The sequence below is a fragment of the Haemorhous mexicanus genome, chromosome 3, assembly GCF_027477595.1.
Source record: "Haemorhous mexicanus isolate bHaeMex1 chromosome 3, bHaeMex1.pri, whole genome shotgun sequence".
In the NCBI taxonomy this organism is placed as follows: domain Eukaryota; kingdom Metazoa; phylum Chordata; class Aves; order Passeriformes; family Fringillidae; genus Haemorhous; species Haemorhous mexicanus.
The window spans coordinates 9,929,757-9,948,218 of NC_082343.1; the positions used below are offsets into that span (position 1 = coordinate 9,929,757).

General features: G+C 45.1%; 1 protein-coding gene across 1 annotated transcript in view; it reads right to left on the bottom strand.

The window, feature by feature from the left end:
- SYNDIG1 (synapse differentiation inducing 1) overlaps nucleotides 1-18,462 on the bottom strand; it is a 50,210-nt gene that overhangs the window by 13,315 nt on the left and 18,433 nt on the right. The window contains exon 3 of the mRNA XM_059840789.1: nucleotides 17,670-17,807. Within this exon, the coding sequence (XP_059696772.1) occupies nucleotides 17,670-17,807 (138 nt within the window). The remainder of the gene's footprint in view (nucleotides 1-17,669; nucleotides 17,808-18,462) is intronic.

Genomic DNA, 18,462 nt, shown 5'->3' on the forward strand with positions numbered 1-18,462 from the left:
GTTTGCTTTTCCTGCAAAACCCAGCTGAAGGCTCTCCTTCCTTGTTAAATACTGGATGTCACTTTTCCTGGCAGTGGTCACATGCCACACTGCCACAGCAGAAATGTCTATCTGTCAGCTGAGACACTGACAGTGCAAGAGGCGTGGGCTTCACCTCTGCCTGGGGAAGGCTGGGGACCACTGTGCCTTAGGATCTGACAGCTCACAGGATCCATACCTTGGATTTGCTTGTGCCAGGGTTTTCCCAAGATCTCAGCCAGCTGGGAACAGATGGAAGGGGCAGTCAGTGCCAAGCTGCTTTTAAAATCTGACTCCTGTGTGGGTTCCTAAGTAAGAGCAGAGTACTGAAGGAAGATCTGCTCTGCCTCTGTGACAGAAGCTGTTCAGAGTAATTCTCACCTCTTGTGGAGATAAACAGACCTGTCTGATTCACACAGCTGCAGTTTCACACAAAAGGCTGTGGAATATGGTGGGCCCCATCCACAGGTGGCATCCAGCTGAGCAAGGTGAGAGTCTGGGTGCAAAGATATCAGCAGTGTGGATGCTTGACCTTCGCAGTGCAGGTGTGGAGCTACAAAAGGAGAGCTGCTCAGTGAGGCCCCAAACCTATCCTGGTCTGATGTAACTGTTGCATTCGTCCATCAGAGGATTTCAGCAGGAAGTCATGCAAGTGGAAAAGGATTTGATGATTAATTATTTCAGAGTTTGCTTGTTTGCTTCTCCTTCCCCTTCCCTCTGTCTTTCTCTGTCATGTCTCCACCTCACTGGGCTAATACATGTTTCATGACTGAAATACATCCTCTCTGAAAATATTCCACTGAAATATTCATGAACAACAATTTTAATTTGCTCACTGCTTAATGACTGCATGGCAGCTACTCTGACAGAGGCCTAAAACTACTCTCTGCCTCGGTGACCAGCACTTTTCCATTGTCACCCTCTTCTCCCTCTCTGTGTCTCACTTTTTTTAAACTGTAAGTCCTCAAGGATGGGCTGAAGCATTTTTCTTAATATTTCCAAGGTGTTTGATTTGTAGAACTCCTAAGAAAATAAGGACCCTTTTCCTGGACAAGTGCTGGTGGCAGTAAAAGAGACACAGATGTAATCAAGAGCATCTTAGTGACACGGAGACAACTGTCCACACTTCTCTCTTCCACTGGAAAATAGCAGAAGGCCCCCACACTTCTTGGAACAGGACACAAATGTTATTACAGTGTGGCCCTTTGAGGCCCTCGGTTGCCCTTCAGTTCAGAGAGGAGTGGCAGCTCTCACAGTGGCAAGGATGCCAAGTGTTCCTCCAAGAACACTCAAAGGTAAAGATATATTGCACTTGTAATCACATTTCTATCTCCCTCTGCAGAAGAGCTGTCTGCTGCTGGAGGAGATATTTCCTTGTTACAGAATAGTTATTCCTGCTCATTCAGAATGATTTCTTGGTTTGTTCTGCCAACAGCAGCATCATAAGTGCAACGTGCAGAGACAGGAAATCACTGTCCCAGGGCACAGCTCCGCCACTCCTGATGGCAGCAGTACTGCAGGACTCTGTCCCTGACCCCCTCAGCAAATGTCTCAGTGACATTTCCAACCTGCTGCTGAGACAGATTCAAGATGTGCTCCGTGGTGTCTGCGTGCTGGGGGCTGAAGAAAAGTATCCACTTGCTGATACCCTTTCAGGGAATGTCAGCAAATATGTCCCACAGGCGAGCAGCAGCCAGAAAGAGGGTCTTCAAATGTCCAGAGACATCTGGGATGATGGGGAAGGAGGGGAGTTCTAGGAAAGAGGAAGTTTTGAAGCCAGACGGCCTCCGACACCCCAGGGAGGTGATTTTGGCAGCCCTGGGCAGCAGGGCAGATTGGGAGTGGTGTGCCCTGAAGTTCTGTGTGGGACTCCAGAGTGGGCGGGATGTGGTGCTCCATCTCTTCTCTGTGCCATCTCCCCTCTTGGGCAGGACTGCAGGCTGAAATTTCCTTCTCCAGCTCAGTGTTAGGCAACATGCCAAAGAGCACTGGGAAGGGGAAAGGGGATGATAAGGAGAAAGGTAAGAGACCCTGCTGCACTGAAGAGTCAAGAATAAATAGCTGGAGGACTCAAGCAGCAATCTTTAGTGGCCTTTAACTTCTGTGAAATTTGAAATTTGTTGACATTTGTATGTTGTATTCAAAAATTTCCTCTTGGCAAATTCAACAGAACGTGAAGGTCTTCACAGCACAGCACAGAGGGCTGGCAAGGGTGCTTTGATTCAGAAAAACTTTGAAAACTTGGTCAGATCTGACTTGTGCCCTGTTCTACAGCAGCCTCCCCATGAGAATGCCAGCACTGAGCCTTTCTCTGCAGCACCAGGGACCAGTGGTAAGTGTGTTATCCTGCCCTTGCCTTGATGCTGGTTAACTGACCTGTGTTTTGAACCAAATAATTTCAGTGAAGAACTGAAAAAATGGCAAGAGCAGTAGAAGAAGTGGCACTGTTCCTGCCAGTGTCAGCTGATCCCCGTGCGGAGCGGAGGTGGCATTCGTGTTTTGCAAATGGGCCCGAGCTGCAGCTCTTCTCACTGCTAAGCTTCTTTTGAAACTTTCTGCAACAGCTTTTTTACACCCACCCACGCAGAGAATGACACGCTCCCAGGGCTGCACGGGGAACTTAGCAACATTTCCCTGCTAGAAAGACACACAGGTAGCAACAGCAGCCAGATCCCAGGCACCTCCCAGTGCCTGCACCTCCTCTCCTCCCCACCTTCCACTCCACGACTGCAGGAACACTTCCATGCCTTGTCAGGGGTCTTGATTCAAAGGACACGATCAGCCCTTGGCATCCATCATCTCAGAGTGCAAGCTCAGGGGCAAGGCAAGATGTCAGATTACACTGCAGGGCCAAGGACAGCTTTGAGTGCCCCCAGCCCCAGAGGCGAGCCTGGGTGACCTGCTCTTCCCGTGGCTGGTATTCCACCATAAATGGGTGGAAATGAAGCTCTTCAGAACAAGGACACTTGGTGATGAGGGACAACTGCAGCTGGGAGAGGATGCAGATGTGGTAAAGCACCAGCCCAAGCTGCACTGGGGTTTGTCCATGTCCTTAGTGTGCAGTGGCATGGAGAGGGTTTCTCAAGTTCCTCCCATGAACACAGAGGTGAGGACATCCTCCCACAGCAGACAAAGGGAGAGACAGGACCAATGTGCACCAACTCCTTTCAGAGGTCTGGATAATCGTGGATCAAAAACCCCACAGAATTCCCCATTGCAGACCCTTCTGAGAGACAGCAGAAGTGAGATATTCTTGTGGGGCAACAACAACAACAACAAAAAAATAGCAAGAAGTTTGAGGAAGAGGATGGGAAGGCAGACTTTGCATTGGCAGCAGATGTTACAGACCTCAGTGGGACAGACCTGGGGTGGTCCAAGGGCAGAACACCTCCAGACAAGTTTGTTTCTGTGGTTCTGTTCTATGAAAAAAATCCAGTGCTCAGGCTACTTTGTTGGTACTGAAGTGAGGACTGACTAGAGTAGTCTCATGACAGATGTCTTGCTATGATTCCTTGGAAATCTCATCTCTAATGCTGCCAGGCTGGGAGGAGAGACCACTCTTTGGGATCCAAAAAGGCTGAAGATCTGCTGTTCTTCATCAAGTCTGAGGCTGCACAAATGCAGCTGAGCTTGCACAACATCAAAGAATGGACACTTGAAGGGACAGTGGGAAACATACCCTGGGAAGTGTAAAAAGGCTGGGAAAGTACACTCAGCTATTTCCCCTAAACAGCCTTCTGGTCTTCAAGGAAGGTTGCCATAGAAAAAGAACAATTTAGAGATCTGAGATCCCTTTTGTTTGTTTTGTTACTTTGTTCAATTCTTTGTGCAGTGAAGATCCCAGCAGAACCAGTGGGCTGGCTGACACAGTCAGTGGCAGATCTTAAATATTAACAAACAGATCTGCCTTCTGCAGCTTGGAGCAGCCTTCCAGAGAGGGGTGCTCTGAAAGCAGCTGTTTGCTTGCATGATCTGGTTGAAGAGGATGTCAAAACGATGTGCAGGATCCAGAATTGGCAAAAGAGGCTGATTAAAATAGCTGTGACTGCTGGCAGAGCACGGACTAAAAGTGCTCCTGTTCTAAGTGGGTAAGTTTCAATGGAGGAAATAGCTGTCAGCTGACATGGACATTGAGCCCCAGCATCCCAGGAATACTGAACCCAGGGGGAATTTTTCACAGCCCTTTCTTCACCAGTAAACCCGCAAGGCAGAACCTGAGGTTTACAGAAACAACCAGCAGGGCCTGGCTGGGAATTTTTTCTCCATGTGTTTTATCTTTGTTTGCCTGTATGATGATATTTGACAGAATGGGACAGCTCTCTGGGAAAATTTTCTTGGGGAAACGTAAAACTGTTCTGAGAAAAGGGAAATATTTTGGTTCCAATTCTCTACTGTGGCTCAAAGGCAGCTCCACCAGGATGCTCCAGGAAGGATGGCCAGGATGCTCCAGGATGTTCCTGCAGGAACTCCTACCACCACTAAAGAACACAAATAGAAACCAGGGTAACAATTCTGTATGTTGGGTTTAAGTTGTTTTTTTCAGCAGGGAGGGGAAATAAAAGGAAACATTCCGCTTTTGGACCAGCTGTCAACCCCTTTTTGATGGCCAGAAATGTATCAGCACAGCCTCTTCGACTGAATTTGTAACTATTCTTAGATAAATGTAACTATATAAAAACGTAACTATTCTTAGATATTCACTTTAGGTTTACTGAGTATTAAGAAACCCCTGAAAATCTTCCTGCTGGAGGAGACTACTGACTATTTTCAGAGTGTAGGGGAGTTAACAAAATAAAGCAGAAAATAACTCAATTTTAGTCTAAAAATATGCAGACTTGATCTGAGCAATCCTTAAAAGCAGTGGGGTCACCATCTGGGAAACTCACCAATATATTATAAACATGACTTCAGACCAAGTGAACACAAACACAAGACAAATTGTTGTGACAGAGATCTCATGTGACTTCACCAGCTGAAGGACACAAAAGTTGTGTGAAGAAGTGAGAAATTATACAAAATGAACATTATATCTGAAAGCAAAGGAAGCATGCAATGTTTCATGGATATAAAGAATAATTCAGAAAGAAGCAGCCTGGAGTCCTGATCTGTCCCATTACTCAGAAACAAAGTATAGACCTTAAGTAGCAAATTAAATCCTAGAGCCTTAAATGCACCCATTTATGGGAAATGGAGACCTCTTATCTCATGATGCAGGTTTTCCAGAGCTGCAAAGTGATTTCTAATCATCAGTCCCACCTCCCTCCCATTTCTTCATAAAAAAGCCTAGAAATGTCAGAACTGGAATTTGATCCTAAGGAAGATTTTTGAAGTCTGGAAAGACCTCTTAGGTTGAAAAGTTAGTGGGTTTTGGTTTGGTTTTTTTTTTTTCTCCTGTTGCAGGAGAAATGACTGGTGGGAAAAAAGAGGCTCCAGGCATTTGCTGCCAACACTTTTCTGCTCTTTGAAGAAATGAGCTACCTTTCAAAGCAGCTCAAAGTCAGGCCTACTCACCTGCCTCTATGCCTTAAAAGAATTTTCCTTTTCTAATGAAGTTGGCTAGGAGACACAGACAAGACTACTCACCAACCCCAAGGTCTGTAAATAAGATCATTGGGAAAAGACTGCAAATGCACCAGATATCAAAGTAGCCAGTAAACTAATTTAAGAAGGAGATTGATTGCTGCTGTGTGAAATTAAAAATTACTATGCTTTTTTTTCCCACTGAAATTAGTCACAGAGGAGAGGCATGTTAATAAATCAGTTCTGGTGCGCAGCAAACAGGCATAAGGAAAAGTAATTAAAAGCTTGTAGAGATCTTCATCTGTGTCTATAAAAGCTGCAAAGCCATTTCTGGCTGCTCATCTAAAACTTTTGCCCATCTCTGCCCAGGTGAAGTGATACTGCACTTTACCCTCTTTACCTCCAGAAAGCTTTTTCTAAAATCAAACCCATCTCACCGGACTGAGAGTGTTTTAGTCATCCTGAAGAGTGTATGGAGAAGAATATAAATACTTCCTGCCTTTCCCATGCTTGGAGAGCATTCCTGATTTTCTCCCTGTTCAGCTCTTCTCCAGCCTTTTTCCCTGCTCTGCAGCATGGAGGAGCCTTAGCTGCCCTTCAGACATTGAATTTAATGATCCTGGTAATTGTGCCACACAATAGAAGTGCAGGCAAAAGAAAGAAGGAAGAGTTGGCACAGGCAGAGATGCATTGTGCTGAATTTTACGTCAGGACCAGAAGGGTTTTTATTATATGATTTTCTTCTTTACAGCTCCCAGCAGAGCAGTGAGTGCACAGATAGGCTGTAAACCCCTACAGTGCAGTCTGTATAAATCACAAATATAAAGCCATGTAATATTCCCTCATGGTGATCCAGCACCCTCAGCCCTGCCAAAGCCAGGGGAGCCCATTATTGCTCTTGGTGGCAGGTCTCTGCTTGCAGAGATAAGAGAAGAATGCAGAGGGGGCACAGCTACTGGAAGGGGCCAAGGGTACTGGGGATTCCCAATACAAGGCAAATATATCCCAAATACAAGGAGACTTACTCAAGAAATTTTATAAGGCTGTGACAAAATGTGTTGAAGACCTCAAGACCTTTACTCCTACCTGGGATTTTGCACCAGAAATGAGATCCCTGCTCCTAACTGTACAAAAATGCCCTTTCCACATACATCCTTACACTCAAGGAAGCAGATGCAATGGCTGTGAAAGATGCTGTTTGAAGGTGTTTCACTAGGGAAAAAAAAAACAAACCAAAAAACAAAAACCAAAAAACCAATCTGTTTTGTGAGCTAATGAGCAGCCCTGGCAGCTGAAATGATCAGTGGCACATAATTTCATGTCAAGAGACATTTGCCTCCTGACAGCCACATGAAGGGAGTCCAGCTGAGTGTTGATGTGGTCATCCTTTGCTGGTAGCTATACAGATATTTTCCACAGGCACACAGGCTGCAGGCTCATGATCCCTCCTTGCTGGGGCTCAGAGGCAGCCAGCTCTCCCAGAGGTCCCTGCCACAGACAGCTAATCAGGGAAGTCAGGGGATCCATGTGGAGGGGGAGCAGCTGTCCCAGACCCTCCTGCCCCAGAGGGAAGGATTAGCCCATGCCCACAAGCTGCTGAGGCCACGGTGAAAGCATTCCTGGGAGCTGAGCAGGCAGATGCCATGGAGATGGATTGGGTTTTCACGTGCTGCCCTGAGGACAAGGACTTCCTGTGGGTTCTCACCGCGTTAGAGAACACAGGCACCATAAAACAAGTTGAAAAAGGAGCTGTCCAGCAGCGTGGGTGACGGTGTTTGCTCAAGCAGGGCTGCACTGCCAGCTCTGACAGAACACACAGGCTTTCCAGTCAGCAGAGACGTCACAGCAGCAGCAATGAATGTGCAAGGAGAGGCATGGCTGGCTTGTGTGTGACTGCAGCTCCTGAGAAGTCACTGGTGTGTGTCCCTCAGCCTTTTCTTAGCAGTTTCGGGGTCAGAGGATGCCAGGTTCTGTAAAAGCATGTGATAACAGACCCTTTCTCTTCCACCAGCTTTTGTTCTAAGGCCTGCCTTTCATGCTCTGAATTTCCAGCATGTCACCTCTATTTCCAGCAGCTGTATTTGTCACCTGATGCCCCCAGTCACAGATGTCACCCATCAGGGATGCTCTAGGGCTTTATTGTTCACAGTGAGTCATGAAAGCCATTAGCTCTGAAAAGTAGCCCACTAAATGTAGAAGGAAATCAGCAAAGCAACACATGACAAAGCAGTTGTGAGGAGTGATGTAAGCTTTGCTTGGTGCTATGTGGCACTGAATTAATTCACATCGACTTCAAGGGCTCTGCTTTCACACCCAGGTGATGCACAAAAGTGAGTAAAGAATCCTTCAGTATCCCCCACTCTCTAAGAGGACATTGTGTCTGTCTCTAACATAGTTTCCCCATTTACCATTCTGAATAAGAACACAGTGGTGACAGACAGATGGACAAGATGAGCTTAAAAGTCCTTGCCATGTGCAGTGTCTGTGATTTCATGAGTCATTTCAGTCAGAAAAAGAGGTAATGGAACATTTGAATGGAGCTAAAAAGACATGACATCATGGTTCTCCTTGCTCTCTTTGGAATTAGTAGTAAATTAAATTAACCTCAGCCATTTATCATTAACAAAAAACCCTTTTAATTTGCTTTCCAATAAATACATGTCCCCTCTCTCTTAAATCAATTCACCAGTAAAAGTGAGAGGCTTTCTCCTGCATGTGCAAAGCAGAACAATGTGGTCTTTGAAGCACTTACAGAACTTCCATCATCAAAAACAAATCACCAATAGCTCCACCACAGCTACATCCAAACACCAGCTAAAATGCTTAACTGCAGCCTTTAGCAGCAGTTCTTGTTCTGGCTGCTTAGCTGAGCATCCCTTCCATCTGGGCTGGCTGGAATGCCCCGGTGAGATTCCCTGAGCACAGCTGTTTATGACTTTCAGAGCTGTGTCTGGCTGGTTTTAAAGTCAGGATTTTCCTTGAGACATCAAAACTCACAGTGACACAATTTTACAGGATTCACCAAAGGGGCCTTGAGCTGATTAAAGGACTCCCTATGATTTGGGAGGGTTACATGGACAAGGTTCAAGACCCCTCCCTGCAGGCCTCTCCTTTTTCCACTTTTGATTTTTCTCCTCTCTTTTCTCCTAAAACAGACTCCATGATGCTGCTATGCATGTGGTGAAAAAAATAAATAGAAAGCCACCTTGCCAGAGTTTACAAGTGGTGATATTTCTATATTTTACCATTGATCCCCAGGCTGCAACTTGCTAGGAAGAATGATCTTACCTGACACAATTAGAATCACAATATCTGAAGCTTTGGAACAAGGTTGATTGAGGAAAAATTGCTCAAGTTTTGACAGAACAAAGATATGGTAAAAATAAGAGACAATACCCTTGGGATTTAAATATGGATTTTGACTGTGGGGAGTACTGAATGAGCTGGAAACAAGAAATTTATGCTCTCAACTAGAGAGCACACTAGAGAGAGCCACTGAATGTCACAGGACAGCGTGGTCTGCACCACACTTAACAAAGTGAATCTTTCAAATGTGTGTGACATCCTGAGGACGCACCAGGAAAGGCCCAGGTGATGCTCAGGTCAGTCAAACTGAGACTGGGCGAACACACTGAATCTTTAGCACAGATAATTTGGACAGTCTTGGGACCAGCACTTCAACAAGATCCCATGAGGTCACAGGAGTTCTTGCTTTACAATGGCCTCTGTGTAAACCAGGGCTCCTAATTAACTGCTTAATTAGTTACAGCCTGTAGAAACCTGCTCAGAACAATGCCATCTGTGCAACAAGGTCAAGGAATGAGGACACTTTTGGAGCAATGACTGAGTGTGGTGTCTTGAATTAAAATCTCAGGCTGGGACAGTTACTATTTAAATTAGTACAAAGTCCCACATGTCTCTGGAGCAAATCCCACTTCCTGGGTTATCACACCTGGGAGGATTTGGAGTGTGCTCTCTGCCATTATCAGCCCGAGGACCACTGCCAGCTTCTGCAGCACATCCTTGTCAGAGCAAAGGGAAATGCTGGGAGAAGCTACTTGGTTTGGACCTGTGGGAAATGAATTCTCCACAATTCCTTCTACAGATTCCTCATCAAGTGAACAAGCCACAAAAAGTCCAAATGCAAGCCAGACAAGGCCCTCTGAACAGAACTGGGAAGAAAAATTGCCTTTCTTGTTCCCACCACTACATTTCTACCCCTCCTGGTAGAGACAATAGTAGTAAGTAAAGATCCCTCGTGGTGATACACCTCATAATTCTGGGACAGACAGAAGCATTCCCTGACCACCACTGGGAATGGGAATTCCAGGTAATGTCTGGCTGGAATTGCACCCTTTCTCCTGGATTTCATGATGGCAGCAGGATGAACAAAGGGATCAAGCAGAGACTGCCAAGCCCATCTTTGCCAGAGGATGCTGTAAGACCTCTTCTTTTGCCCCTGGTCTTGCCCATCCTCTTGGAGGAAGCTGAGTCCTCCTGCAGACACGTGTGGGCTGGCAGGAGCACCCCTGACTCCTCCACCCCACTCAGAAATAATGCAAGAAATGGCAATAATGCAACATGTGGAAATGCCATTGATAACTTCTTGTTCATCACAACCCATAATGAGTGTATTTCATACCAAATTGGCATGGGGGAAGATTTTCCCAACATGAAAAAGCTGATCTTTTTTTCACCCCAAGCAGATAAAATTGCAAACTGGTTTTATTACCAAGAGTAACAGTTTTGTTGCCAACATGACAAAAAAAGTCTTGATAGGTATATTTGCACAGGTGCAGGTAGATCCCAGTCCATTTCTTTTTAGCTCGTTCCTGTAGCTTGTCCCAAAATAAATATATAAAAAACTTGATCTCTTTCCTACTGCTGGGAAGTCAGTCAATTCAATGCAGAATTAGCATTGTCTGGGAGGCATCTTTGGGTGCCTAGCTCACTAGATTCAAATCTTCAGAGAGATACTCTGCAGCCTGTTTGAAAGAGATGTGTAGATTGAAATCAGAAGTGATCAATTTCCTCTGCTGTGCATTCAAACAAAGTAGTAATTCAGAAGCCCTCACCAAAAGAGATGCTGAGAGATAGCAAGCTGTATATTCAAGATTAGAATATAGCCCTGAGTCTCTGGTACATGATGTTAATCTTTGATAAGAATATTAAAAAACTCTGTGTATGTTGCAGACAGATAAAATATTAACCTTAAGCCTCAAAAACACCCTCATCCATTTACTGCTGCCTACATTGAACTTCAAGTGAGAGGGGCCTCCTTTCACTGGTCCTGTTTTTTAAATGCTGCCACAGCATGAGATGAAGGAAAGGTCTGTTCTATGAACAGCACCCAAAGCACTGCTCTAGATGAAGGTGCTGTTCTCCTTGCCACAGCAGATTTCAAAGCAGATCATTCACCACCCTGCATGTGAAGACTTTCAGCACATCACAAAGCATTTTGGCCTTCCTTGACAATGGAAACAGACGTTGGGATGGCCAGAAGGAAGGGACCACGTTCCATTCCCAGACCTGCAAAAAGGTCTCTTCTTTTTTTTCTCAAACCTCTTTCAGCAGGGCAGACATTGGGAGGTGCAAAATAATGGGCCCTGTTTCTGCCCTCAGACTGTGAACATGCTCCTTCTGTTTCCTCACCTGAAATATAATTCTTCCTGGAAAATCTACCTTTGCAGAAGGAAAAAAAAATGGAAGTATTTAGCTGAGTTAAGTGAGGATTACTAACAAAAGCCCCAAGTCCATTTCCATAATCCTGCTAACAGCATTTCTGCTCTCTAAATTAAAAAAAAGCAAAACACTAAAACCCCACTGCCTAAGACTAAAAAGTTCCTTAAACTTAGTCAGAATTGCCTAAAAGTCAGGGAAACTGAACCCCTGATCAACTCCTGTGGAATATTGCTTGCCCTGCTCTTCTGATGATGCCACCAGAGAGGCCTCTGACTGAATTTGTGAATACTACAGGCACTTCCAGCTTAGTGGCAGCTGTGGACTGAAACAATCCTCACCCTCTCATAAAACTGTGACATAACAAATCAATTGCAAAGCAACAAAAAGTAACAGCAGTGTGAAGGGGGTGCCCTGCTGGCATCAGGATATTTTATACCCTTGCACTAGGACTATATGGACAAGTCTCTGGGGCTGTATCTGGCTTAGCAAAATGTGTGAGGCATAAATAACTGGCAAAGAAAAACTCATGTACAATACTTGCTATCGTGCAGGATGCTCTTGAAACTAAAAAAAAAGATCCCTCATCTCCTCGAATGATTCAAGTTGGTCTCTCTCCTATCTCAAAACTTCCTTGTAATTAAACACCTGCATAATGAATTAAACTCTCCAGGGAATGCTATTTGCCAGCTACTTTTTCAATTATTTAAAATTAGCTTAAGGGCTAAAGCAATCAGGTCATTCATTAATTTAATTCCTTTTTGTAGCCGTACTTCGTGACTTGGAAATAAAACTACAAGATCAAAAGGACAAAGAGGAATGAAGAGGAAATTAAACAAGACACTTATAAAGTTCCCTGGCCCATGACCTCAGCCAGGATGCATAGTCTCTGCTGGTACACAACACACTCTAAATGGCCATTTTCTTGTGCAGACAAACACTTCTCTGGAGACATCTTCCCAAAGGGAAAAGTTGGCAGGAGCAATGCCCATGCACACGCAAAGCACTGGCTGGCAGCCAGCTCCCACTTGGACAGATGAGACCTGGAGATGCTGGGAATTCATCAGCCCCACTTCAGAGCAGCTATCTTTGTCTGCAGAACTGCCTGGGGGAAGGGGGGAAGAGATCCTCTTCTACCCACTCCAGGGTGAAGCTTTCCTCTCTTCTCCCAAAGGACCAGAAGTTGCAAACTTCTTGAATGTATTCAACCCCACCACAAGCTTTTTGCAGAGGCAAAGGATGTCACCCAAATGCCCCTAAGCAGGGGCCAGGGTCATCTATTTCTGAGCTGCTTTTCCAAGCACAGGAAAGCCAGCACTCTCTGATGGTGACATGTGTACCTGGCTCCTTCAGCAGGCATTTTCTCTCTGTGTCGTGGCTGGGAAGAGAAGCCTTGCTATTTTATTCCCCTCTGTCACCTGTCTGATGGGAGCAAGGGGAGGAATGTGGGCCAGCAGCCAGCTGGGACCTTCTGCAAGAAGCCCATGGCCTGGTGGCCTCCCAGGACCAGGGCTCTCATGTGAGGGCAGTGGCCACACCATCAGCACTGTGCCACCTCAGCAAGACAGCAGCCCTGAGCTCCTCTGGGAAAACTTCTGCCACAAAAGACCTTGGCAGCTCCTCGTGAGGAGGAATTAATTTTAAACTATTTTCACTCATTCCTAGCACAACTGGGTTTATTTGTTGTACACATCACCTTTTGCAGCAGAAAAACTGCAGCAGTTCAGAAGGGTAAGAGGGCACCTGGGTGTGCCTGTACTCACATGTAGAGAGATGGAGAAAGAACTCAGGGATTTGCTTTCAGAGTGAGCAGCACAGAGAGCTCAAACCTTTGTGTGACAGCCAGCAGAGACTGGGCTGGGCAGCCCCAGAGCACACCCAGCACCCTTCACCCAATCTCTGTGACTTAAAGCAACAGCCCTGCTTAAGCAAAGGAATTGTGTGACTTGGTACCTGGTCCAAGACAGCAAAACAAAGGCCTTTTATTTCCATTAAAGCTCATCTTCTTTAGACAGTTCTTTTGTTTAAGCATTACTTGGACCAAGAAGTAATTCAGTGTGGAAAAATCTCTTGGAAATGCAAAAGCCTCCTGTCTGCTTTGCTAGCATTGCTTCAGCAATGCTGACCAGCATATCCTGCAAGTATAGATCTTGGCCTGTCACTGACAAGTAAAGAAAAATACCACATTTTTTGTTCTTCTTTTGCCTTTCCTTCTTTGATATAAGAGGTTGCTGCATCCCCTGTACAAACACACACTCCTGGCTGTGTGTCAAGCTCTTTATAATAACCATATTCATTTTTTTTTATGGAGTAAAGTGGGACAGATAAGAAAAAAAGCAGGGGGGATGGATAAGAGCAGAGCATCACCAGTCAGTCTGGTGGAGTGTGGCACATCATACTGCTGCTCTGTCTCATTGTTTTCCCTGTAGATACGAGGACTATGAGCCACCTTTCTAAGGAACAAACCACAGATAGCACCTGGCTGTTATCTCTCTGCCCTCTTCTTTTGAAGTTGGATGTCAAAACCTTATGCCAGAAAAGCAAGGACAGTGAAATCCATGTATGCTGAGCACTGAAACTCTGAAAAAAGCTAGAATTCATATTATTTTGTACCTTCCAGTGGGAACATGAACATTCTTTCCTTCTGCACAGCGACTACTGAAATATGTCAAAATACAGATATTTTCCTAAAGCCCTGTCTCTGAAAACTGGATGAAAAGTAACCAAATATTTCAGAAGTTATCACAAGGAAAGACAAGCTACTCTTTTTTTTCCTGCTCACATAGGCCTTGTTTCTGTGTGATAACTGTAGAAAATCCTTTACCCAGTGAGACAATACGAGCAAATAATCACAAAGCTTTACATCCCTCCATGCCCCTGCCAGGGAGGTAATTACAGCAGGGAGCCAGCACAGCAGACGGGCTGGGATTGCTGCCCTGTGCTCCCAGGGCACTCTGCTGCCTGGCAGGTCTCACCTGCTGCCAGGGAGGAGGGAGGCTGGGGAGGCTATTGGAGAACCTGAGCAGGTGGAGAAGTGTGCAGAGGGGTTTTTCCAGGTGTGTGCCCAGGTCAGAGTTGGTGAAGGTGTTGTGCACGCTCTTGTTTCTGCCTGTGAGGGAGCAGGCAAGAAGTGAAGCTCATTCATAGCATCAAAGGCTCAGCTCTCTCATAATGAATCTCTGTTTACAGGGAGGGAGGGAAATGTGTGACATGGTATTGCTCTCGTTCCTAAAAATAAAAGCAGGGAGAAAAAGAGGATTCATGCAAAAAGACCTTTCAAGATTGTTACCACCACCCCACCAGCCCAAGCAGAAAGTCTGACAAGTCATCTGACAAGTTCAATGGTAAATTTGACAAGACAAAAAAGATATATTTTTAAAGCTCTTTCTTTGATTTATGAGGCTTCACACTTGCCTACAATCTACAATGCTAAAAATATCTTTGGCAATAAAAACTGAGGAACCCGCAAGACTCCAGAGGGTGGAGATTTATGAAAAAATAAACATAATGAGGTGGGGTTTTGATCACACACTGCTTGTGGGGAAAGATATAATTTACTTTCCTCTTTCCAAAAGTTTTCTTGCAAAATGCACAAAAAACTCCTTTGACTGAGCTCTTCAGCTGTTGACAAATGAGACAATCTAAACAATGGCAAGCCTAAAAACTCACATGCCTCATTCTGGAGAAGGAAATGTGGGAGAAGACAGGACACAGAGCCCCATCCTGAGAGTGGAGCTGAGAAGGGCACAGGACTGGGCAGCTACAGGAAGTGGGGACAAGACTCTTGTGGGAAGGAAAACACAAGCAAAACCAGAAGGAAATCACCGAACAAGTGGACAGCACAGGGGTGGCCTCAAAGCTCTGTGTTTTTCTGAGGGAAGATGGAAAGCAGCAAGTCTCAGCTTTGCTTGGGATAAGATCACCAGGTGACATCCTGCTTGGAAAACTGGATATCCCAACGGGAAAAAAAGAAACATGTTGAGCTTTCTTAAAGCACACTTCTGAATCCACTGCTCCTCCCTGCTGGCTCACCTGTGGATGCACATCTTCATTGCCACCACAGAGGCAGACCCTGCACAGCTGCTCCCCTCAATACAGAGGCTCTGCAAGAGCCCCAGATCAGCAGCACGTTGGCAAGAGCCTTGGTGGAGACAGCAAGTGCCACACAGAGCAGAAACAGCACCTGCAGGAGAAACTTGGCTTTCCTGGAGCACAAACCCCCCAAAATTCAATGATTCTGTTGGGAAGGAGCACCTCTGCTGTCTTATAGCCTCCAACCTTGTGTAATTGTTTTGCAGGTGACACAGGCGTACGCGTCATAAATGTGCTGGCAGGTGAGGCAGGAATAAACAGAGCACCCATGCCTGTGGAGTGAGCTGTGCTGCAGATACATCTGCTGCAAACAAAGGCTTCATCTTCAAATGACCAGATTTTTAAAACAGAATTCACTGCCAGGGCTGTGTACTGCATCAAAGAACCCAGCCCCCATCTCTGAGTTTCCCACGTGTTGTGATTTATTCCCAGATGGCCTTTTTGGTACAACTGCTCAGGAAACTTTGGAAAACACAAAATTTTCAAGAGCTCAAGCAACTGCAGAAAAAGAGGTTTGATCATGAGTAGCAAGAGTTGATCTTTAGCTATACCTCAGGCTTTTGATACAGAAGGGGGAAAGCTGGACTATTCTTTTGAATTAACAAGTGATCTCAAATGTTATGCAGGGGTTTAAGTTGAATGATCTATATAAATAGAAACCACATGTATGGTTTATGTATCCAAGTATGAGTTGATATCACTGTCAGTATTAGCTCAGCAAAGTGCAGGGTTTTGGTGGTTTGGACTATCTCAGCAAGCTCTCAGCCACAGGAGGTTTGGCCTTAATGTTGGATTAATTTTTCCCCTGGAAAATGACAGTTTGTGGGATGTAGGGTTTTGCAGAAGAATCACTTTTTCCACATGTATCCTCAGAGCTATGATGGACCTGCTGAATGGGAAGGCAGGGAGAGAAAGGCGCTCCCTGGGAGCTTGGGGAGAGGACAGAGAGATGTGTCTCTGCTGGACTGGAATAAGCTGGACCATCTTTCTACAAGAGATTTGAAAATTGAGTTTAGGCAGCCACATTCAGCTATTCTTCATCATTATACTAAACCAAAAAACACCCAAGTTTTGGTTTTCAAATGCCCAAATCCTTCAGCCTAGTACCAACAATTTTCCCTGTATTCATGCTTTTTCCACCTTCTGTATTCTCCCATGGAAGACAGAGGTTCCTACAGACTCATGCTGGCTCCTGGGATCCATCCACAGCTGGATTCTCTGGCCTCTGCACACTGGTTCTCAGCACATTTAGCTTCTCAGCCATATTGCTTTTTAGCATTAATTACATTGGGGGGTTTTGTATTTATTGGACCATGCTGTGCTTTCTTTGCTCAGATAAAACTATCGCACAAACAATCAAAACTCCAACAATCAGAACTTGTTATTTTCCACAGGACAAACACTAATTGTCTCAGAGGCTTCCCAGAGCAAAGACAGACTGCTCATTTGAAGCTTTAAAAAAAAAAAAAAAAGTAGTTAAGTAGTTCTCTGCCTTTTTTTTTTTTTGAGGGTTTTTTTTGATTTTGAAGGGTAGGATTCTTCAGATCTGAAGAGCCTGCTCTGGTTTGACAAATCAGCAGGGCTGGTAGATGTTTAGTGCAGGCAGATTAGAAAGGCAGCTGAGAGGGTGAATGTGAAGGGCGCTGTGGAGCAGAGACTGTAGTTTGCAATAGGCACTAGAGAGAAATATAATCAAATGTTTCCTCGCAGTGGCTGATGAGGCTGCCAGTGTGACTCCTTCTCTGCCACCTCACGTTATCTGCCATGCTGGGAAACTCAGTAATTACATTGCAGACTCTTATGGAGACATCCTTGTCGAAACAAATGATGGGCACGAGGTGATTGCGAGTTAAGCAATGTTAAGACTGCCTCGTGAAGAAAACAAACCAAAACACAGTCACTTCTTTGGTAAAAAAAATAGATTTGCATATTAAAATTTGAAAGGAAGAACTGACTGAGCAATTTTTTTTTCTGTGGGAAAGGAAATGGTTTCTGGAAAGCAAATTCACATCTGCAGAACAGAAATTATTTTTATACTCCTGGAAGGATATTCTAGCTTATCAGCTTGGGACAAGTAGATCTGTTTTCCCAATGGGAAAGCCAAGCGTTTGAGCTATCAGGGGTGTTTTCTATTCAAAAGCTATGTCCACAGAGGATCCTTAGCTGGACATATAACCTGACATGGAACCTGACCATTGCCAACTAAAAGCTAAAATAATTTGTAGCCACCTCCCTCAGCCAAGTATCTCAAAAGGCAGCCAGCACTACCACAGAGACATGTCCAGGTGGGGAAGATGCCACCCCTTGAACCGCCTTCCACTGCCCTTGAGAGTGTCTGGCAGGAGATGTTTTAACTTTACCTCATGGGACAGGTAAAAGGCAGCAATTCCCAGTGGCCAGAAGCAGCAGAGCATGGAGAACACAGTGAGGCCAAGATGATCCCTTGGTGGCATCATCAGGAAGTTGTCTTCACTCTCGGTGTCACTCGAGTAATCGCTCTGGAGCGGCAAAAGAGAGAAACATAGATGTGCTGGTTAATGACATTATTGCTCTTCCTCTGCCATCAGCCAGTCCCTCATCATCTGCCCATTTCTCCTACTCCACCACAGCAGTGACCAGCAGCTCTCCTCTTCCCCACCCACTGTGTCACAGACTCCATCACTGCTGCATGAGCTCGAAAGCAAGAAAAGACAAATGCAAAGATACCCCTGCAGGGAAGACCATTAAAGGAAGGGGAACTCCAGTCAGATGAACCAGAGTGAATATTTCCTTTCAAAAATAAAGGAGAAGAAGGAGAGGGAAAAAATCCACAGTATTGCTGAAATCATCCCTTGAAATTGTGCACTCACCTGAACAGGTGAGATACAAAACCAAAAAATGCTTTTGATTTTTCAGGTTTTTGATTTTCAGGTCTTTGTGTGCTGGCATAGTATCTGTGGAGACCACTTTTCTGAGATTTCAAATTGCCTTTTCTTTCACATAAAGATGAAATGGGGAAAAGATTTCTCAGGTAACTTTGGCCCTGTGCTGAATCACAAAATTATCAGTTATGCTGCTTCCCAAAGGCCAAATCGACCCACCTATGAGTTACCAAGGGTGAGAGAATAATTCTAATCATAAAGTCCTGACCATGTAGACCAACTATGAACCAGA